This window comes from Dromiciops gliroides, chromosome 2 (genome assembly GCF_019393635.1).
Source record: "Dromiciops gliroides isolate mDroGli1 chromosome 2, mDroGli1.pri, whole genome shotgun sequence".
Classification (NCBI taxonomy): Eukaryota; Metazoa; Chordata; class Mammalia; order Microbiotheria; family Microbiotheriidae; genus Dromiciops; species Dromiciops gliroides.
The window spans coordinates 304860484-304884682 of record NC_057862.1 but is presented as its reverse complement, the minus strand read 5'-3'; the positions used below and the strand labels follow the sequence as shown (position 1 = coordinate 304884682).

Below are 24199 nucleotides of genomic sequence, written 5' to 3'. Positions count from 1 at the left end.
ACTAGACTGTAAGCTTCTGTGAGAGCAAGAACTAAAACTTTCTATCTTTTTCATGGTCTCATACAGTGTCTCCTATGTTGCAAAAAGTTAATACATGTTGGTTGTACTAAATATTTCAGAAAGTTCTCAGTTAATGAAGATCTTCGATTGCTCTGGACAGGCTGCAAAATCTGGGATTCAAAGGGAAACTACCAGATAGTGATTGCATTTTTTTTTCTTTGAGTTCTAAGTTTCCCTTACTAAAGTGTGGTTTCTTGTTCCCTAAAAAAGCCAGGCACTCCTTTCCAAGTCTTTGCTTCCAGGTCAGTCTGACCACAGGATGAAGTATAAGATTTGTTGAATTCTGGCTACAGCCTTCAATGACACAACTTTCAGAACTTTAAAGAAATTTAACATCTCAAATATTATCGATGATTTCATTGCTAAATTCAGTTATGGGCTCTTCTCTGTCCTTTACCTCAAATCATCTACATTTTTTGATTTTAGAACCTACCTCACAGAGTTGTTGTAAGGATCAAATGAGATAACACATGTACAGTGCTTTGCTAACCTTCAAATTCTATATAAATATTAGCTATTTTTACTGGTGACCACCCATTCCTTCTGGATTCTTTCTCTTCCCATTGGCTTCAGCTATATTATCGTCTCCTAACTCTCTTCTTCTACAATCAATCTCAGTTTCTTTTGCTGGTTTATCATCCATGTCCTTCCTCCCAACATGGAAATTTACCCCAAATTCTGTCCTGGGTCCTCTTTTCTCTATAGTTATTCCATTAGTGATCTCATTTGCTCCCACAGGAGTCAATGATTACTTTTACACATGAGACTCCTAACTCAATATATTTAGGCTTAATCTCTCCCCTGAACTGCAGTCTGGCAGCTGCAATTTCCTGCTGGCCTGTTCCACCTGGATGTTTCACTGGTACCTTAAACTCAAGATGTCCCAAACTAAACTTATCTTCCCTTTCAAACTTTCCTTCAAAGACCTCCATTTTTACTGAGAGAGGCATCATGTCATTGTGGATAGGACACTGGACCTGAAGTCAGGAAGGCATATGTTTAAATCCTTCTTCTATGCTTTCTAGCTAAGTTACCTTTAATCTTTCCTAGCTTGTCTCCTCACCTGTAAAATGGGAGCAGTGATACTTACAAGCATTTTCCACATGGGGTTTTTGAAAAGAGGAAATGAGGTAATATAAGGAAAAGTGCTTTGTACAGCTTAAAGTACAATATAAATTAGCTATTATTATTAACATTATAAAAGTGTGGCACGGCGGGTAGAAATTTGGAATGGGAACCTGGGTTTGAGTCCTGCCTCTGCCATCTACTGGCTCTGAAACCCCAGGCGGGTAACTTCTGAGTTCTCTAGGCAATTCTGTAAATTGCAGAGAGGGTACCAATGTGCAATGGCATCTTGGCCCCTGCACTGTCTACCTAATGTTAAACATATATGATTAACTGTTGAATTGTGTCTCTTCCCACACCCAAAACATACCCCAGGTAAAATGACTTAGGGTAGGGGCTCTATTATTTTATCTTTGCATTTAAAATATGTGGCTTCACTGCCTTGTAAGTACCTAATACACGTTGGTCAAGTTGAATTTTGTTGAATTAAAGCTAAGTTGAAACTTGGAACTAAGTACTCATCAAAGTCCCAGGACTGATGATTTTAGAAGTTAGTGATTAGGCCACAAAAGTTGCATTTCAACACACAGAGAAGGTATTATATGTTGTTAGTAAAGGGAGGTTCATTAACAACAACATTATTTATATAGCACTTTAAGGTTTTGCAAAACACTTTACAAATAGTATCTCATTTTATCCTTATAATAACCCTGGGATATAAATGCTATTATTATCCCCATTTTGCAGATGAGGAAACTGGGTCAGCATAGAGCTAGTAAATGTCTGAGATTAGACTTGAACTCAAGTCTTACTGACTCCAGATTCCATAATCTATCCACTTCATCATCTAGCTGCTTCAGTAAGTACCTTCCTATTTAAACTAACCTTAGGACATAGCTATCAAGAATAATTATTTATTTTCACATGCAAACTATGTGGTAGGAACACAATTTGTCAATTTTCCTTAAAAATATTAAAATTTTCTTTGATACTTAATTAGCTTGGGGGCCTAAAGTTTGGACCACTGATGAAGCATCCCAATGAACCAAATACAAAAAGTAAGGATGTAAAGGAGTTGGCTCCTCTTCCCTCAGGCTTCTGGCCAGCAGAAAAGCAAGGCTAGAACAAAGGTAGCAAGCTCTGCATAACTGCTCTTTTCCTTGTTGAATATTACTTTCTCTGCTATGGCTAAGTAGCTCTTTTGTTCACTGTTAGGTGGTTTACAAATATCTCATTTTGTTCTAATTTCAAACCTGAACAACCAGACTGGCCTGAGTCAGGCCTGGCCTACAATATTTGGTGTAAAAGCATGAAGACTGGCTCTTCACGATCCCACTTAAGTGGAAGAAAGCTTAAGCCCTTGGTGACTTCCATGCCACTTGTGGTGCTGGGCCCATACTGTGAGGCATCTTGGGGGCATTTGAGAGTAAACTATCTGTGGAGATTCAGCAACAAGAGACATGTGATTGTGCTCTTTAAGGAATGTGTCTAAGGACTGTGCTTTTGAGATAGTAAATGCTTTAAATTATTGTTGGTTGAATTTGCATAATTTTTGTATTAGAAATGACAATGATTTCCAGATCCACCAGCTGTGGTAGTCCTGGGATTTCCCTAAAGACTGGAATTTTGAGATTGTCCAGAAACTGGGCTGAAGGAACTTGCTTGAGCCTTTTTATATGGCATCTGGGAGGCCGTTGGGAACTGTAGCAGGTGTGCTTTTTTTGAACTTTGGTGCACTTGAAAATACAGTGCTTAATTTTCCATTGGAACCTAGAGATCTTCCAGAATTGGGATTAAGGACAAATGTACCAAATGCACCCCAGGTGATTTATTGAGGATTTGGAGATGAGGGGTGGAGGGGTCAGCATCGATTTTAAAAGCTTTAAAGGAGGGAAACTGCTCTCACTGCTGTGAACTATAACTTTCTTTCTTTCTGGGACTTCCAGAGAAGGATAGATGAGGACCTCATATGGAATAGGGCCTGGTATAGGCCCCAGTTTAGAAGGGGCAGCAACAATACTCATGGAAGCGCCTGCCGCTGTGCTCAGGCTCTGGTTTGGAGGTGAAAAGAGTGCTAGGTCTTAACACAGGAGATGGAGAGGGTCTAGGAAAGTGTGATAGGACCCAGACTTCAACATCTGTAACTCCTGTGGTAGTGCTGGCCCCAGAAAAGAGGGGCCAGGTCCCAGGCCTCAGCAATGGCAATGCCTCCAAGAGCATTTGACATGACAAACTCAGACAGTAGTCATGCCTGTGGCAACATTCAAGTCCTAGAACAGGGGAGCAAGGATCAGCCAGACCCTGGCAATGCTTGGCCCCAGCACAGTGAGAAACTGGGTGGCATTGGGTGCAAGCATGGACACTGATTAAGGACCCATTGAAACAGGCACTGCCATGGACAATAGCAAAGGAAGACTCAATGTAGCCCTTTGCTTACTATGACCTGGAAGTGATAGGGACTCTCCACCATGCTGCCAGTATACTACATTATCTTTCCCCCTAAGTCTCCCCCCTCCTATCTTCCCTGTTATCATAGAGGATACCACCATACTCCCATTTCCTCCAGCTCACAACCTAGGTGTCCTCCTTAACTCTTCGTTATTTCTCACCTCCCGCATCCAAGTTTTTGCCATGGCCTGCAGATTCCACTTTTGCAATGTCTCTCAAATATTCCCCCTTTCTCTCCTCTGACACTGCTACCATTTTAGTGCAGGCCCCCAACACTTCATGCCTGGACTATTGCAATAGCCAGCTGGTGGGTCTGCCTGCTTCAAGAGCCTCCCCACTTCAATCCATCTTACGTTCAGACACCAAAGTGATTTTTCTAAAGTGCAGGTCTGACCATGCCACCCTCTCCCCCCACTTCCAGTGGTTCCCTATCATTTCCAGGTTCAAATACAAAATCCCCTGTTTAGCATTCAGAGCCTTTCTTGACATAGCCTCCCCCACGTATACACCTTTCCTGTCTCCTTATACCTTATTCTCTCTACCACACACTCTTGAATCTAGTGATACTGATCATCTTGTTCCACAAACAAGATACTCCATTCTCTTGGTTTTGGCCATTTTCTCTGGCCGTTCACCATGCCTAGAAGACTCCCCCTCCTCAATTCCATCTACTGGCTTCCCTGACTTCCTTTAAATCCCAACTAAAATCCCATCTTTTATAAGAAGTATTTTCCAACCCCTCTTAATCCTAAGTGCCTTCATTCCCTGAATTACTTCCTTTTTATCTTGTATATATATATATATATGGCTTGTTTGTACATTTTTGCTTGTCGTCTCCCCATTCGTTGTTGTTCCTTGAGGAAAGGGACTATCTTTTGCATCTTTTTGTTAATACACGTTTACTGATTGACTTCCAATTCTGAACTCATTCCCTTTAATAATTATTCTAAAAGTGATAGGCAACTCCTGTTACTTAGCCAAAATTTGCCTCCCTGTAACTTCAAACCACAACTAGGGATTTGTTCTCTGGGAACCAGCAGAACAATTTTTGGTCCTTCAGCTACTAAACAGAAAAGCTCATGTCTCTCCTAAGCCTGCACCTCTCCTGACTAAACAGGACTAATGAAGCAAGGTCTTCTTTCTACTCAATTGGTCTACATTTCATGCTTGTCTGGCTATTTGTTCCATAGTAACTTTTGAAGGATCTGACCAATTTTGATCATATCTGTGCCAATGCTAATTCCAATCTGTGGTTTGTCTTCCATTTTGAACAGAATGGTAACTAATAAAAAGGTTTCAAGGGGGGGAGGGCATGTCTTTTCTAATTTCTAAAATGTAGAGTTGCACAGGCCCCTAGAGTTTAGCTATCGGATCCCTTCATTCTACAAGGGAGGTGGTGAAATGACCTGATTCTAAATCACACAAGTAATTTGTAACAAGCCAGGATTGTAACTGAGGTCTTCCCAGTTCCCTGTCTATTGCAATATATTCTTTCAAAGGCTTTGAATCTGCTTTATTAAATACAAATAAAGAGGGTCTGGCTGAATTTGTGGATCAGTTTTGTTTTGTTTTGTTTTGCCGGGCAATGAGGATTAAGTGACTTGGCCAGGGTCACACAGCTAGTAAGTGTCAAGTGTCTGAGGTCGGATTTGAACTCAGGTCCTCCTGAATCCAGGGCTGGTGTTTTATCCACTACACCACCTAGCTGCCCCCTGTGGTTCAGTTTTTACTTTAGTTTGAAATAAACAAAGCAGCCACAGCCAATTCTTCAAATGGGTAGCTCTCTTGTAGTTTTCAATGGATTTCAGAAAAATGAGATATGTTGCTTGGAGTTAGCAAGATTATACAGGATTGTACAGAGTGAACACGCCTGGATTTTGTAAATCGCTTTTCTTGGTTTACTTTTTTAGATGTGAAGAATGTAATAAGTGATCTATGATAGCAGAAAAGGGGATTGAACCTTGGCAGGGCAACTTCCAGTAGACCTGGTTGAAACTTTTGACCATGAATTTATTTTGACTATGAATTTACTAGTTACATCACAGAATATAGCCCAAAGTCCAGCTTTACCAGTGACCAACTCTGATATCTTAAATTAGGATTGATAAGAGAAGAGTAGAAGGAGGAAAAAGGAAAAGGAGAATAAAAAGGAAGAGAAAGCAAAGAAAAAGAAGAGGGAGGGGAAAAGAAAGAAAAACAAAAAAGGAGAAAATGAAGAACAAAATAAAGAATAAAAGGGAGGAAAAAGAAGAAAGAATTAAAAACTCACATTTCTATAGGTTTACAAAGGATTTTCCTTTCAAAAACCCTAAGGTAGGTAGGTAATGCAAGTATCATTATTTGAGTTTCAGAGACGTGACATAATTTGTCTAAGGTCACATAGTTAACATGTAGGAACTGGGATTTGAACACAGGTCTCTCCTGACTCTAAGTTCAGACCTCTGGAAGAAAGGAAGGAAAAAAGGCAGACACAGAAGCCAGGAAAAGAAAAAAAAAACATACTCCTTCTAACTCTGGAAAATGCTCTAGGAACTGTGCCACATATGTCACAATCGACTGTTCATCTGGCGAGTCAACCATTATATCTGTTAAGAAATACACAAATATTAACTACGGTAAGCAAACAAAAAATAAAATAGACTCAGAGATAATCATAGATGGAAGGGGCTATAAGCATCTACTAGTCCAAGTCCCTCATCTTAGAGGCAGGTTCATTAGATAGTATATCTAAGAGACTTTCTCAAGGTTTCATAGTTTTTTAGTAGCAGAGCTAGTGGTACTAGTGGAGAGGTACTAGCTCTGAGGTACTAGTGGACCATCCAGGAAGAAGTGGACTATAAGCAGAAAGGAGAAGTCTAGAATTATAGCTTTGGGAATCCTCTTCACTGAGGTAGGAGTTGAAGGCATGAGAGGGAATGATATTGGAGCATAAATTTAAAGTTAAAGAGCAGAGCTTACCTTTAAGCACTAGCTCTGAAGTAAACAATGTGATTCTCAGTCCCACCCATTAATTTTTTGTTTGTTGGTTGGTTGGTTTTGAACAGACTCCTACCTTCTGGCTCCAGGAGTCTAGGTATATGAAGTTTATCATGTGCTATGCTGAAGGCCTTCTCCAGGTTCTCCCGGGCGGAATCTTCCAAGGCTTGTTTTATGTCAACCAAGCTGGGATCAATGGCCTTTATTACGGCGAGAAAAGCAAGACCACTTCTCCAGCTGCCTGCAAAGTCCTGTATGGCCACCCCATATCTAAACAATAACAGCATGAGAGATAGTTAGCAAGCAACAAAATACGATAGCATTTGTGATGCTGTGACTATAATCTGCCTCACACCTTCTGAATAGGAAGTGTTTGGGATTTATGCCCCAACATGACAACATATCCCCACATCAGATTGCCTAGAATACTAGCATTTCTATTTTGTGCAGTCATTGTATGGTGGGAAAAGCCCTGGTCAGGAGGCCGGGGTTTGGGCCTTGGCTGCAACAATTCCTGGCATGTTATGTGGGTAAGTCATTTCACTTTTCTGGGTCTCTGTTTCTTTTTCTGGAAGATGGGGATGATAAAACTGATATGATTCAGACCTCAATAGGCTATGAGGAAAGTGCTTTGTGAGGGGTTTTGTTATTGCTTTTTTTGTTTGTTTGAGATTGTGTCTTGCTACATCACCCAGACTGGAAGTACAGTGGCCACTCATGGGCCTGATCAGCCTACTTCATCTTGACACAGAAACTTTGACTTTTTCCAGGTTCATGTCTTCTTACACAGCTTTGTGGCTCTCTGTTCTCAGGGGTGCTCCATATTGTTATCAGACCCAATCAGCTCAGAACTCCTGAGGGTCAAGTGATCTACCAGCCTCAGTTTCCCCCTGTAACAGGGATTACAGGTACATACCAAAACACCTGCCCTCTGAGTTTTGAAATGCCACAGACAAGTCATTTATTATTATTTCTACTGATATAGAAAATGATGCCTTATTCACCACAGAAAGAAACCAAATAAACTTAAATTCTAAATTCCTAGGCATGCAAATGAACATTTTTTAGAAATGCTTTAAAGGAATAGTAACATTCAACCATTTTAAAATTTAAAAGGAAAAAAAAATAACTTTTCCTCTCACTGCTTTTGGGTAATTACTTGCATCTTGCCTAACTTGACAGTATGGTTGTCAGAAAGCTTAGGATCCTTAGTGCTTGTATACCTTGGGTAAGTCACAACTTCTCTGAACCTGAGTTTTCTCATTGGTAAGATGAAGAGGCTGAAGAAAGGGACTTTGAGGGTCTCTTCCAACTTTAAATTTATGCTCCAATATCATTCCCTCTCATGCCTTCAACTCCTACCTCAGTGAAGAGGATTCCCAAAGCTATAGTTCTAGACTTCCCCTTTCTGCTTATAGTCCACTTCTTCCTGGATGGTCCACTAGTACCTCAGAGTCAATATATCTCAAACCAAATTTAATATATTTTTCATTCCACCTATTCCTCTTTCCTTTATAATTTCTGTTAATGGCACTATTCTCACCCTTGTCTTTTATGACTGAAAACCTTTGGGCTCCCCTTTACTTCGCCTTCTAATCCTTCAATTCTTTTTTTTGGGGGGGGCCGGGCAGTGAGGGTTAAGTGACTTGCCCAGGGTCACACAGCTAGTGTCAAGCATCTGAGGCCGAATTTGAATTCAGGTCCTCCTAAATCCAGGGCCAGTGCTTTATCCCCTGCGCCACCTAGCTGCCCCCTTTTTCCTTCACTTCTAACAGATATTACTTAGTCCTGTTGATTCCATCTTTCTCATTTCCTCTGTATTCTCGCTGCTAGTACCCTTCATGAACATGAATATGCTTACTGAAAATGCTTCCTTATAGGTCTTCGTACCTACCATTTCTTTTGACTCTAATCCCTCTAAACTGATCCTCCTTGTGTATAAATCTGGCCATGCAATTCCTCTACTCAAAAATTGTCATTTGCTTACTTATTGACAGGTTAACTTTTTTTTTTTAAAGACAGAATAACTCAATAGTCAGGTATCATCTCATCTTTCAAGCCTCATCTCACAGAATTCACTTCCACATGTATCATTCTTTGGCCAAATTGGATTAACTTCTGTTCCTTATTCATGCCCTGTACTTTCCCACCCCAATGCTTTTGCTTATACTGTTCCTGCCCCTTCTGTTCATGCCTGAAATGTTCAATCCCTTCACTGACCACCCCCAACATAGTAAATTCTCATCCATGGTTTCAAGTCCAATTAAAAGGCTGTCTTCTCCATAGACACCTCCTTGATTTTCCCCAGTTAGCAATGATCTTTCTGTCCTTTGACTTCACATAGCACTATGTATCTCACTAATATAGTGATCCTTTATTATTCTGTGTAATAATTTTTAATGTATAGGGTATAAGCCCCCACTCTAGATAGCAAGGTAAATGAGAAAAGGGTTATATCTTACCAGAGTTTGACATTTCCTCTAGTATCCTTCACAGGGAAGATAATTTGTGTTATTTTTAATATACTCTCAAAGCAGGGTTTCTAAGTTCCTTTTTTAGTTATTTTTATTATTGTTATTGTTGTTTCTTATCATTGTCAATGACACACAAGCCCGGTGATAGATTACATGTCTACTACCTGAGGATCAGTCTAGTTAAATCAAGTTCAGAGGTTTTTGGTCACAGCTACTCTTTTTTGTTTGTTTGTTTGTTTTTGTTTTTGTTTTTTTGGTGAGGCAATTGCGGGTAAGTGACTTGCCCAGGGTCACACAGCTAGTAAGTGTCAAGTGTCTAAGGCCGGATTTGAACTCAGGTCTTCCTGACTCCAGGACCGGTGCTCTATCCACTGCTCCACCTAGCTGCCCCATCACAGCTACTCTTAAAAACAATCTGAGGCAAAGAGGGAGTGTCAATGTAGAAAATATCAACACTGATAAAATCACCTATAATTGAAGTATTACTGATAGTAATGACAATAAGAGTTTATATTTACATGCTTTATTATCTACAAAGAACTTTACTGATGATAATGGTACAATGAAGTATTATTATCCTCATTTTATAGGTGAGAAAATTCAATATTAGTGGGGTAACAGCAAATAAGTGTAGTGATTCAAACCCAGGGCTTATGATCTGGTGGTCTTAATATCTAATATAGTGCTCTGAACATTTATCTTTGTGCTAACTCATGGATTTGTTGTGGGCTAAAGAAGAAATAAATGTTAAGAGCCATATATGAGTGGGTTCTTAAGCACCCTCACCCAATGGTATCTGCAAAAATTTAACTCATATTAGATGGGATAGACAAAAGCCCATAATCATTATAGCTACTTCTGCTCACTTGTACTAGGAAGAATCACGTAATTTGTATACACAAATGCCTGGTTTATTTGGAAAGAGACAGAAAAGCAAACTGTTTCTGCTTGTGAGGTAGATGCTCTCCTGAGCAAACATGATTTTGGAAAAGTCAGACTTTAGTATATGTCAGATGAAAAGGAATTAGACACTAAAAGATGAGCCCCTATGCCTGATCTTTGGTATTCAATCTTATTTAATGATGTAAAAACAAAGTCCTTCAGTTAAAAGATGTATGTAAACATATGATTAAAATGGATGGTTCTCACCACCAAAAACACATTTAATATACCAAATACAGAATTTCTGGGCTGGAATTGACCTTTGGATCAGAAAAATAGAAAGTCAGAGCTGTGAAATGCCTTAGACTTACTGAATCCAAACCCCTAACATTTTATAGATGTTGAAAATGATTTTTCAAGAGTTAAAGTTACTAACACCAATGAAGCAAAAAGAGGCTGATCTGTGCTTGTCTGGTATGAGAAAAAAGCTAAGACTCTGAAGACCAAGGCTTGCCTTTTGCAGATTAAAAATAAACACACCCAGAGTATCCTTTACCTCTTCCCTTGATTAACAGGGACAGTTTCTCTTCTGTTCTTAGGGCTGCTGCACAGGCTAGAAGTGTAAAGCTGAACTTTAGTTTCTCAAATCAGATCTACATTAATTTTTTTTTTTTTTTAGGCAATGGGGGTTAAGTGACTTGCCCAGGGTCACACAGCTAGTAAGTGTCAAGTGTCTGAGGTTGGATTTGAACTCAGGTCCTTCTGAATCCAGGGCCGGTGCTTTAACCACTGCGCCATCTAGCTGCCCCCTCAAATCAGATCTAAAGCAAAGCATTGAGGGGCAGCTAGGTGGTGCAGTAGATAAAGCACCGGCCTTGGATTCAGGAGGACCTGAGTTCAAATTTCACCTTAGACGCTTGACACTTACTAGCTGTGTGACCCTGGGCAAGTCACTTAACCCTCATTGCCCCACCAAAACCAAACAAACAAAAATAAAGCAAAAAACCCAAAAAAAACAAAACCCGATAAAGCAAAGCATTGAATAGGGCAAGGAACCCTCCCTGGGGTGCCACAAAGAAGAAGAGAACTTACTTTCTCGTTCTTCTTTGGACCCAGTTTAAAAGGGTCCTGATGGCCTTCCTCTGATCCTTCACTGACAAAGCCACGCTGTTTTCCCCTTTGGGAGTCATAGGCAGGGATGAATCTGAATCAGGGCCTGGAGTACCAGAAGACAAGCTGGAAGATGAGGAGTTCCTATTGAGATTGCCTGTGAGCTCCTTAATCTGAAGGAGGAAAGAGAATTTCAATATGAGTCTCGCGTCACGCCACAGAAATTCCACTCTTAGGATCATTGTCCTAATTTGCTTAAATGCTTTAAGGTAATTTAAAACAATCTTGGGAGGTGGGAAGTATGGGTAGTGACATTTTGGAGCAGTGGTAGGAGCACTTGCCTCAGAATCAGAAACTTAGGGTATTTGAATCCTGGTTCTGATACACACCAGCCCTGTGATTTTCTCTCTCCCTCTCCCTCTCTCTCCCTCTCTCCTCCCTCCCTCCCTCCCTCTCTCTCTCTCTCTAGTGGGGCAATGAGGGTTAAGTGACTTGCCCAGGGGCACACAGCTAGTAAGTGTCAGGTGTCTGAGGCTAGACCTGAACTCAGGTCCTCCTGAATCCAGGGTGGTGCTCTAGCCACTGTGCCACCTAGCTGCCCCTGCCCCCATTCTAAAAATGCAAAATTGAACCAAAACAAGTCCATCTTTTTATATTCACTCAATCTAACCCTCAGTTTCTTTAACTGTAAAATAGGGGATATTATTTTCATTAAGTACACACTGAGTTGTGGTAAAGGTATTGCTGTGTAAACCTTAACATACCATATAAATGTGAATTATTAAGCACATAATTGGCTTTGTCTTAATAATGATGCTGCTGAATAGTTAAATCATACACATAAAATATCTTTAACAAGAGGAAAATGCTTTACAATTCCTGTGCCAGGGCAAAGGACCAACACCCACTTTATAGACTGATCTTTTTCCATCAGGCTATTATTGTGTATAGTTTCACTCTTGCTAACAGGATTTGGCTTGGAGGTGGTGGAATGGGGGATGACGGGAGGTACTGGAATTAACACTCAATTAAGCAATTCTGTGATTAACTTATTTGTGTTCCCAGTGTGGATAATTAAAGGTTAAACTATCATTTCTACTTCTGAAATGGCTAGTTTTCAAAGAAGCAAAAGGCCAGTAAGTATGTGACATGTGAGAATATCCCATTCTGTGAAATAACTCTTAGTAGAACTTTTTGTAAATACCAAACTCTCCCAGGCATCATAGTCTTCTCAGAATTTACAGACCTTACATCTTAAATTGAATAAAATCTAAATTTCCAAGATACAGGCTAAATTACATTAGGAGAATAAGGTTTTACATTCCCTATGTCACTGCATGAGTAATTGACATTACCTAATTTGTGGTCTGAATCTGTTTAGTATAGACAATTTAAGAACCTTCTCTTAAATTATGAATAATTCCAGGGAAAAATTGAATACTACAAGGTTTGATATTTTCCCCCTAAGACTCATTTTCCCAACTCCCTTCACATATTTTCAAAATGAATGTGTCTCTAGAATGAGCTTTTTTCACTCTTAAAAAAAAAAAAGCAAACAACAAAAAACCCCCAAACACAATCTAATTTATTTCTTTAGGTTAAATTAGATTGCAGTAGTGTTCCAGTAACCAGAGAGCAACCTTTATCATTCATTACTAGAAATCTGTTATCCTATAATCTCCGGGTATTCATCTCCATCAACATAGATGGTATCTTCTCTACAGCAAATATTACTTGAACTCACATTTTGAAATAAACCAGATTTTGTTATCCTTTGTTAGTAAACAAAAAAATTCACTGTCAGAAATGAAATTTTGTTGTTTTTTTGACAGTCTCTAAATAATGAAAATACATGATTTTACCTGAAAAAAGAGGATTATATTCCATATCAATCCAAGAACCAAAGAAGAGTTTCCATCTGCTATTTCAGCTGCATCAATGCTAACCAGTTTTACCTAGAAGGGAATAAAGAGATTAAAGGAAATATCAATTTTGACTCCATTGTGTTGGATGCTGTGAAACTGTGGAACTTGCTTCTTCCAGTCAGTCCAATGCTACACAACAATCCCAGGACACATCCAACATGCAGAACTGATGCTTTATTGGCTTCAGTACTTAACTCCCGTGGAGAGCACATGAGTACTAAAGGGAGATGGTGTGCCTTATACTAGAAGAGTTAGGGACTAAACCTGAGATTTCATTGGTGTAGGAAAATCCCAAGAAAAGAAACTATGTACCTTGTAAATAATTTCTAAGTTCAGAGAATTGCCTGATTTGTCCAGTCATACAAGCTAATATATGTCAGAGGTGGGCCTTGAACCCAAATTTTCCTGGCTTTCAGGCTGGCTCTCAATTTAGTATATTACACTGCCCTCCACTCTAAGAGCAAAACAAAACAAAACAAAAACCTACCACTAGATTAACACAATCGACACCTGATAATTTAATATTATGTTAATTGGCATTTAATATTTGGCTTCTGTGGGAAAAAGCTGGTGAAGGAATGTGAAAAAAGAGAAGGAATCAGAAGGAAATGATGGGGGTCATTTGTAGGGCTTTGAACTAGTGAAGTAGGTCAAAGGTTGAATTTAAGGTAGAGAATTTTGGAAGAAACTGAAGAAAATCTAAAGGGAACAATCTCCAGACCCAGCTTTGTACTTCCATGTTAAAAGAGAAGAGTCAAACACGATTAAGGACAATCTTTGGATGATTAGGGAGTAGAAACTGAAGGAGAGTCAAGAAAAAAAAGAAGGTAGTTGGCAAGATGAAGCAAGGTAAGAAAAAGTGGAAAAATTGGATGACAAAGTAAAATTGGTAGGTGGAGCAAAATGGTCAAATATATCAGAGGTTGGCTTAAGGCTCAAGGAAATGGCTTTGTGGAAAATCAGGAAAGGATGTTGAGCAGAGTTGTCAAGTTATTAAGAGGTCATAACTGACTGTAAAAGTTTTAGCCAGGTGCTTAGGACTAAGCTATGAACATTCACAAGGAGTTTAAAAACAAAACAAAAATAAAAACAAGGCTGAAAAATCTCAATCAGTATGGAGAGTAGAGAAAATTAGGGAGACCACCAAAAGGGTGTGATGTTTGCTTTTTCTTCACAGCAGAGTGACTGCTATCTGTAGTGCAGAGAGACTGAAGGAAATTAGAGACTGATTCTCCATCTTTCAACATGCTAGAGACAATGAAGTATTCCTAAAGGAAACAGAAATAAGGCTTCAGAGGAAAAAATTAGCTCTGTGGCTGAGGAGGAGAGAAAAGGCTTACTGGGATATTGAAGACTGGAACAGTGTTATGCAGAGGAGAAAGGGAAGGAAAAAGACAGCTATAAAAAAAAACCCAGCATAAAAATAAATTTGAAGCTCTTTCTGAAAATGAGGAGGAACCTGGATGCTCTGAGGAGGTAGCTGTTTGTCTTCCAAAGAACTAGAACCACAAAAGCTAGTAGTGGAATGATCATTGAGTAAGGAAAGACCGGAGGAAGAAAAGAGGAGAAGTAGCAGATGATTCCCTGTCCTCAGTGTACTGAGGCAGCTGTTCATTGACCTGATCACAACAAAAGAGAGGTCTGTTGTCTTCCCAAGGCATGTGTCTAAAGCTTAATGAAGAACCTTTCAAGACTTATACCAAGACTTGGCCACCTCTTGGTATTCACACTGGCACAAAGGATACTACCAGAGTGAACCTTAAAAGTACCGCCAATGATTATGAAATCTTAGGTGGGAAACTGAAGACCAAAGGGGCAAAGGTTGTATTATCCTCACTGGAGCCCACTGGAGGAAGAGGATGAAAAAAAGAAAAAAAAACTTAATTTGGAAGTAAACATCTGGTTAGGAAGGTGGTATTTGAAAATGGGATTTGGATGACAGATTCCTAGCCAGCTAACAGAGGCTGGTAAGAATATAGTTGTTGAGTATTTTGCAAATCTAATCAAAATTTCCACAAATTAAATATGATAGGGAAAGGAAACTATGTACCTACCAAGCTAAATACCCTAAAAAAGTAGCTTACAGTGAAACAAGAAGAATAGCAATTAGCTAAGATATCCAGAAGTTCACAAGAGACAAAATCCAAGAAAGTCAGTAGTTAAACCCATGGCCTGAATATGTCTAAAGCTTAGTCTACAAGTAAGAGGAATGATGACTAATGTGAAGATGTTTTGCATAACTGCACATGTATGACATATTAAATTGCTTGATTTCATAGAGAGGGTTGAGGAAGGAGGAAGAAATAAAATTTAGAACACAAAGTTTTAAAAAATCAATGTGAAAACATTTGTTTTTTTACTTTTTTTTTTACATGTAACTTGGGGAAAATTCTAAATAAAAATTTTAAAAAAGTCAACCCAACTTATACTACTAATAAAAAAAGGAGTGAAAGATGCTAATTCAGGGAGGTAAATTTTATTTACTTTTCATGGTGAGATGAAACCTGTAATTGGACTTTGGCTCTGGGTGGGTCTACCTTTTTCAAAAGAAAGAGGACAGCTGTTGGTGGAAGACTTGGAGGAAGAAGGAGGCCAGGCTGAGATTCTTTTTCTCCTCTAGGCTAGATAAGCCTTTTCTTAACTTTCTGAGCCAAGTGTTCTCTCTTTACTAATACCTGGTATGCTTTAATAAATGCTTAATGCCCAAAACTGGTGCTAAAGCTTCTAATATATAAGTAGCAATATAATAGAAACCACAGATAATTTCCCCTAAACTTGGGACAGAAATAAGGCGACCACATATAATTTTAAATGCCACAGCAGCCAAGAAATTGAAATGATTAAAATTTGATTACTACTAAAAAAAAAAAAAAGAAAGAAAGAGGACAGTTGGAAGGTGGGTGTCATGGGATAGCAATGTATACTCACATGAGAAAATCTAGGCACCGGAGAGGAGAAGCATGATAGAGAGTCAATGAATAATGGGATAAAGGAAGGAGAAAAAGAACTGATTTTGTCATTGGAATATAACACTGAGTTTGGAAAACAGATCACAAGCCTGGAACAGAACCACATAATATAGTAATCAGGAGGAACTTCAATTATCTATTGAGGTATGATAGAACATACTCTCTTCTCCAACACCCCTTTCTCCTTCTTCTTCCCCCCACACTCCCTCACTTCTTCCCCCTCTCCCTCCTTTCTTCTCTCCCAAATGCAGAACAAGCTCATAAATTTCTGATTGGCCTATGCAGGAGTTTGAGTTTTCTAAAGATGGAGGATATAATAAGGAAATTCTATTCTGGAAGTTGCAAAGAGACAAATTTAGGCTTAACATCTGGAAAAAAAGGCCTAACAATTGAAACGGTCCAAAAGTCGAATTGGTTTCCTAGAGAAGTGGTGGATTTCTTTTCCTTGAAGGGCTTTAAGCATAGACTGGATTATCATTTCTATGGTTTGTTATAGTGGCTTTCCATAGTGACTGGATAGCTACTGAAGTCCTTTCAACTCTCAAATTCTTTGATTCCATGATTGTTCAAAACACTGACATTAGTAATCTGCTCAAAATATTTATTCTTGGTTTTTGTTGTTGTTGTTGTTGGGCAATGAGGGTTAAGTGACTTGCCCAAGGTCACACAGTTAGTAAGTGTCAAGTGTCTGAGGCTGGATTTGAACTCAGATCCTCCTGATTCCAGGGCTGGTACTCTATCCACTGTACCACCTAGCTGCCTTAAAATATTTATTCTTTATTAGAGATAATACTCATGCTCGATTTCTCATCACAGATCATGAATGAGTGACTAGATGAAAATATATTTATTGAGTATTTACTGTGTGTTGGACACTAGATTGTTATACTGAATACAAAACAATTGTCCTTAACATTTCTCCAGTGTTCCAAAGTATTATTAAATAACTTTTCTGGTTACTCATCAGGACACCAAAGCACAATGGAAACAATCCAATTCAACAAACATTTACTAAGTACCTACTACATGCAGGGGTCATGTTTTAGGCTTTAAATGAATTTAGCCTTGCTATTAAAAAGCTTACTATCTAATAGAGAAGGTAAAGATAAAAAAAATAAAAATGAATTTTAAAATACCCTTCAAAATTCAGTATCTACTGCAAAGTCTTACACATAGGGGCAGCTAGGTGGTGCAGTGGCTAAAGTACTGGTCCTGGATTCAGGAGGACCTGAGTTCAAATCTGGCCTCAGACACTTGACACTTACTAGCTGTGTGACCCTGGGCAAGTCACTTAACCCTCATTGTCCCACAAAAACAAACAAACAAACAAAAAAAGTCTTACACATAATAGATGCTCAGTAAATGTCTATAGAATTGAGTTGAAATTTCTGACCAAATAAATTCAAATGGAGTTTGGGGCCAGGATCACAAAATTTCAAAAGTAGACCTCGTAGGCCATGTAGTTAATTCAATCCAAATGTGAACTTATGAATGTCCTCTATGTTATACCCCCAAAATGGCTCATGGCATCATAGATTTAGAACTGTTAGAGACCTCTAGTCCATTATTCTCCTCATTTTACAGCTGAGGAAACTGATGACACAGCTAAAATGATACCCAAGGTCATGAAAGTAGTGACAGACCTAACTCTAAACCAATCTTCTGCTTTAGAGACTCCTTTGAGTCTAAATCTCTTTTCCCACAGCATCATGCTGTATCTCCCATTTTTATAGCATCTTTTTTTTGGGCGGGAGGAGGCAATCAGGGTTAAGTGACTTGCCCAGGGTCACACAGCTAGTTAAGTGTCAAGTGTCTAAGGACAGATTTGAACTCAGGTCCTCTTGACTCCAGGGCCGGTGCTCTGTCCACTGCACTACCTAGCTGCCCCTCTATAGCATCTTACAATTTTCCAAGCACATTCCTCACAACAGTTTTGTGAGGTTATGAGTGCAAATATTATTACACCCAATTTCCTGAAGAAGCAACTGGAGCTTTAAAAAGGGAATCAGTCAATCAAAAAATATTTATCTGTTATATAATAGAAACAGAACACTTGGAATACAAATATAAAAGTAGGAGATTGCTTGCTTTTGGGGAGCCAACATTCTACTAAATGAGCAAGTCATAGACATTTAAATGTCTAGTGAAAGGGGCAGCTAGGTGGTGCAGTGGATAGAGCACCGGCCCTGGAACCAGGAGTACCTGAGTTCAAATTCGGCCTCAGACACTTAACACTTACTAGCTGTGTGACCCTGGGCAAGTCACTTAACCCCCAATTGCCTCACTAAAAAACAAAAACATGTCTAATGAATTGGATTATAAATAGACTTGTGGTTAAATGGATCAGTTTTCCTATGTTCATGTAAGTATATAGGGCGTTCACACAGGGGTGACAAGGTGAAGGATAATCCAGAAATAAAAAGCAGTCCAAAAATGTTATATAATTTTATAAGAATCTATTGCAATTATGTGGAGGCAAACTGTGCTTGACAGTTAAACAGTATTTCATATAGGATTCAATTTGGTCCTTACAACACCCCCAGTGAGGTAAAAGGAGGATCATACCTGCCATACCTACCTATCTCCCAAAGTTATTCCAAGGATCAAATATAATACTATGGGTAAGATCTTTTGCACACATTAAAGCACCATAAAAACATCATTTATAACATGCCTCTTCCGTGTAACTGATCCTACCCTCAAAGCTCCGCTGGCCACCATGTCCAACTCCCCAATGTTTGGTTGCTTTGATTTCATCTGATCCGTCCTTTCACCTCTCTCCTCTTTGTTTATTTCCAAATAAAAACTTAGCTGTTTGACAGTAATAATAATAATAATAGTAAAAACAATAATTATAGCCATTTATATGCCAACATCTACTGCAGAGGATAAGGAGAAAGAAGAATTCTACAAAGAATTTAAACATACATTTTAATATTTTAGTGACTTCAAGGCAAAAGTGATGAGAGATGATGACAAATGATATGATGGGAAATTGACTCAGGATCAAGAAACGAAAGAAACACAACATTTTATAAACTCTATCTAACTCACATCTGTGTTATGATGAATACTTTTTGTTTTGTTTTGTTTTTTTGCAGGGCAATGGGGGTTAAGTGACTTGCCCAGGGTCACACAGCTAGTAAGTGTCAAGTGTCTGAGGCCAGATTTGAACTCAGGTACTCCTGAATTTAGGGCCGGTGCTTTATCCACTGTGCCACCTAGCTGCCCCCTATGATGAATACTTTTTAAAAGTAATTTTTATTAAAGTTCTTTTAAAAAAATTAACTGTCATTTTCTGATGACCACCTCCTCCACCCCACACCTGCCCCTATAACAAATGTGGTACAGAATAGCAAAACAATTCATGCCTTTGGTCACTGCTTATGTCTGACAACAAATGTCTCATTTCACATTTAAGGCCAACATCCCTGCAGAAACGAAGAAGGCAGGTTCTGCCAACATTCTGAAGTCCCCACTGGTCCATGTATTAATCAGAGTTCTGTTGTTCTTCCATACTGTTTTCTGTTACATTACTTTGGCCAGTATATAAATTGTTCTCCTGGCTCTATTTACTTTATTCAACATCAGTTCATAAAAATCTTCCTAGGTTTCTCTAAATGTTTCAGGTCAATAATTTATTACTACACTATAATATTCCATTTCATTTGTATGCCATTATCTGTTCAGCCACTTCCTAACTGTTGGATACAAACTGTTTCTATTTTTTATTGCCACAAAACAAGAGTTTTTGTACTTATTGTGCCTATTTCCACAACTCTGCCACAATCACCGAAGAAGGGAAAAGGGACCAAATAGTACTTATTTTGAATTTTTCTTTGTTTCATAGGCTGTTATCACCAAAGTATTCGTAAGCTAGTTGTCAGCCTAGTCGTGACAAGCCTTTTGGTATTTAACTAGGTTGTTCCTTGGAAACCAGCTAGTGCCATTAGAATAATATTTTCCATTTAAAAAAATGCAACAGTAAGTCTGATGACAATTGCAAATGGCAAATAATTTGAAGGGAAGACTTGACAATGAAGAAAAAAATGAGTGAATTATAAAATGTTAGGTTTGAAAGGGGGAGTTATTTGAATGTGTGTGGAAAGTTCAAGAAATATTCATCAAACCAATGAGATTCTGCCTTTGACTTTAATTGACTTTTAAGCATTCAAAGCCTGAAGCATGGTTATTATAGCTGATTCCTTTCTCACCCCTCTTGTGGAATTATATAAAAGCTGAAAATACATTTCCTTCCTTTTGAAATTGTATAAACAGAGACTGACAACCACAAACAACAAATACTTACATTGCTATCCTCCAAAAACTTAAGTGCTTTTGCTATGTTGTTCAACCGAAAAATACGATGGGATGAGGATTTATATTCATGCAGCTATAAAACAAAACATAGTTTATTTAAAGTGGTGAGGCTTTTAAAAAATTGTTTCACTTTGGTTTAAAGTGAAGATTTGGGACTCACATGTACTGATCTGAGTTGTCAGACAATGAGAACTAGATGAAATTTACCAAGATTATTTAATCCAACAGCCTTATTTTACAGGTAAGGAAACTAAACTCCAAGAGATTAAATAATTTGCCCAAAGGGAATTAGTGACAAAGCCAGGACTAAAACCCAACCCAGGAGTTTTCACTTCCAGGCCAGAATTCTTTCCACTACACCATGCAAAAGACAGTACTTGTGTTCCAGAATAAATTGGTATCAGTGCTTGAGATAAAAAATCAGAGTAGCAATGAATAGCAGGGTCTGTTTAGTTGATCACAAGTGAGAGAAAAAATGAGTCAAGGAAGAAATTGGTTGCAAATTTTGAGTTCACATTGCTTCTGGCTTTTTAACATCTCAAGATTTTTTTTATTCCTTGTATTAATGTCTTATGTCAGGGCAGGAATGATCAACTATATGCTTTACCAGGCAGTTTCTAAATCATTAGACAAGTCCTTTCTTGATGGCAATGGAAATTTCTGTTTTTGAGCCAAGAAATCTGTATACTGCTATGTGAGGAGGGAGAAAATGTGCCTGCAGGAGCTGATTGATATCTGGAAATGTTAATTTCACATACTGGAAGCAACTACACATGAGGGCCAAGAATGGAATTCAAATTTCCTTAAGAAAATGAGCTCATGGTAACCAAGGATATATACTAATTAAACACCTTCTTCACGGTCTTTTCTAGCAGGCTGGCATTACAGAGGTATAATAGTTATATAATATATTTTAAGAATCAGTGGTAGCCAGGGAGTCCAAGATCAAGATCTGTTTTTATTCAGGGCAGGAAAGAATCTAGAATGTTAGAGCTAAGAGAGACTTTAGAATAATAGACTCAAAGAATATTAGGGCTAGAGGGAACATAAGAATCCCCAAACTTTGAAGATCAAAATTGGAAGGAGTCTATATCACAGAACACAAAGCTGGAAAGGACTCTAGAGATCAGCTAGTTCTAGTCCTGTCTCCTTATATTTCAGATGTGAAAACTAAGGCCCTTTTTTATGTCTCCCAAGCACTCCACATAGTTCTGGTCATAACACAGGCGCTTATTAATTGGTGCCAGTGGTAGGGATGACTATAATGTGATAGTGTCCTACCATCTTTTTACTTCTCATTCTTTCCATAACAAGGACTTGTTGTGGGTGGTGATTTTGTTGTTGACAATTATCTCATTGGAAGAAAAATAAATTTTTTGTCATACCACAGTAGCTCATGCTTTGACAATATCAGGAGCTGTCCGTGTAGTCCTTTGTTAAAGGTTTGTGATGGTTTTTACATATATTATTTCACTTGACCCTCAAGACAAACTAGTGAGGGAGGTGCTTTTATAAACCCCAATTTATAGATAAAGAAATGGAGGTTAAGTGATCAAACAACTTGCCCAGGTTCACATGGGCAGTGTTTGAGGCAAGTAAAAGTCACATAAAACTTGTATGATAGAAACGTGGTATAGTCCTGGATTTGTGGACTGAAGAGTGTGAATATAAACTCTATTATTTACTATATGGTAACTTCCTTTCTTTTTATTAGTCTCTTCTATACAAATGAGGGTGTTGCACCCAGATCACAATGAGAATATTATTAAGCAGATAACAAAGCCCATTCTCTTAGGGTGTGTCATCTCTAGGAGCAGCTATTTGGATGGTGCTAAAAGAAGCCAAATGGCTCTTTACGGGAGGCAGTATGTTACAGTAGAAAGAGAACACAGAAAAAAATAAAGAGAACACAGGCTCTAGAACCAGAGGACCTGGTTTCAAATCCTACTGCTGGCACGCTCTGGGTAATCTTGGAAGGTCACTTACCTTTCTTTGGTTTCAGTTTCCTCATCTATAAAATAAGGGGGTTGGATTAGATGATCTTTAAGATCCCTTCCACTTCTATATCAATAATCCAAGGAGGAGAGCTATGGTAACAAATGTGTTTCTTGAAACAGGATTTCCATTTGTTAGGGGCATAATGGGATTCTTTTTTAAAAAATTAATTAATTAATTAATTTTGGTGAGGCAATTGGGGTTAAGTGACTTGCCCAGGGTCACACAGCTAGTAAGTGTCAAGTGTCTGAGGCTGGATTTGAACTCAGGCAGGTCCTCCTGAATTCAGGGCCGGTGCTCTATCCACTGCACCACCTAGCTGCTCCCCACCTTTAAAAAAAATTTTTTTTGTGATTCTCTACTATCTCTTTCCTTCTCTGATGAGAAAGGGGCTCTTTTCCTTGTCAAGGCCAACCAACCTTTCTCCATGTACCTTTGAAGCTATACCCTTCCCATCTTCTCCAGCAGATTGCTGCTACCATTAACCTTGGTGTCTAATCTTCAGTCTCTCCCTATCTACTTGTTCCTTCTCTTTTGCCTAAAGATGCCTAAGTCTCTTTGATTCTGAAAAAAAGCAAAGCCAAATACTTCTATAGTTCTTACCATTTCTGCTATTTTCTTGTATCACTCCTCTCATTTTCAGACAAATGCTGTGAAAAAGCTGTCTATATTTATCGTATTTATTGCCTCCCTAGCCTCTCCTTTCACTCTAAACCCTCAGCAACTGGACTTCTGATCTCATCACTGAATTGAAGGCACTGCCTACCAAGTCACCAGTGGCCTCTTAAATGATAAATCTTTGCAGCATCTGACATTGTACATCACTCACTCCTCTTGAATACTCTCTCCTCTCTGGATTTTTCTTCCACTGTTCACTTGGTTCTCTTCCTACACGCCTGACTGCTTCTCATTCTTCTTTGCTAGATGATTAGTCATGTAATACCCACTAATTGTGGGTGTACCTCAAGGTTTTGTTCTTATCCCTTTCCTCTTTTTTCTCTAATTCTCTCACTTGGCTGCCTCACCAGCTTCCATGATCTCAAATATCATCTCTTTGTAAATGACTCCCAGATACATACGTCCTGCCCTAGTAGCTCTCTAGAGCTCTAGTTCTGTACTGACAAAGCCTATTGGACATTTCAAACTAATGCCCTTCAGGCATCTCAGCCTAAACACTTCCAAAACAAAATTCAGTATATTTTTCTTTAAATCTACTATTCTTTCAAATACCTTTTTGCTTGTCAAGGACACCATCATCCTTCTAGTTGCTAAGGATCACAAACTTAGTGTCATCCTCATCTCAGTCTTTCTTACCCTACACAACCAATCACTTGCCAGATCCAGTTATTTCTATTTACAAGAGATCTCTTGCATCAGTCCCCCATACAGCCCTTACCCTAGTCTGGACCCTCACTGCCTCTTGTCAAAACTATTGCAAGAGCCTCTTAAGTTGGTCTATCTCTGTCCTCCACTCATTCCAATCCATTCTCCAAACAGTTGGCAAAATGATTTTCCTAAAGCATAGTTTTGATAATACCAGTGATTTGTGGATAAAATTTGGGGGCGTTTTATAATCTCTGCAATGAAACTCCTAAGTATGGTGTTTACAAGCTGGCCTCATCCTCCTTTCTAGTCTTATTAAATATACTGCCCTCCGTCAACATTTTGGTCCAGTTATACTGCCCTCCTTGCTGTCCCTCACATAAAACACTTTATCTCTTATCTCCAGTTCCTTTGCAGAGGCTGTACCCCATGCACAGAATACTCTCTATTACTTTCATCCCTTGGAATCCCAGGTTTCCTTCAAGTTTCAGTACAAGTACCCCATGCTACATGAGGCCTTCCCTGATTGCCTCCCACTCTTCATCCCCAACTGTTAGTGCCTTCCTCCTCCATGGCTAACTTGTTTTATATATGTTTTGCATGTACCTATAAAAGTATGTGTTTTCTTCCCCATTAGAATGTAAACTCTTTG

The 24199-nt window shown here is 38.8% G+C and overlaps 1 protein-coding gene across 1 annotated transcript in view; it reads right to left on the bottom strand.

Moving 5' to 3' along the window:
• CLMN (calmin) overlaps positions 1-24199 on the bottom strand; it is a 163120-nt gene that overhangs the window by 28926 nt on the left and 109995 nt on the right. The window contains 5 exon segments of the mRNA XM_043989292.1: positions 6076-6158; positions 6626-6819; positions 10998-11188; positions 12878-12970; positions 20219-20302. Coding sequence (XP_043845227.1) covers positions 6076-6158; positions 6626-6819; positions 10998-11188; positions 12878-12970; positions 20219-20302 — 645 coding nt within the window.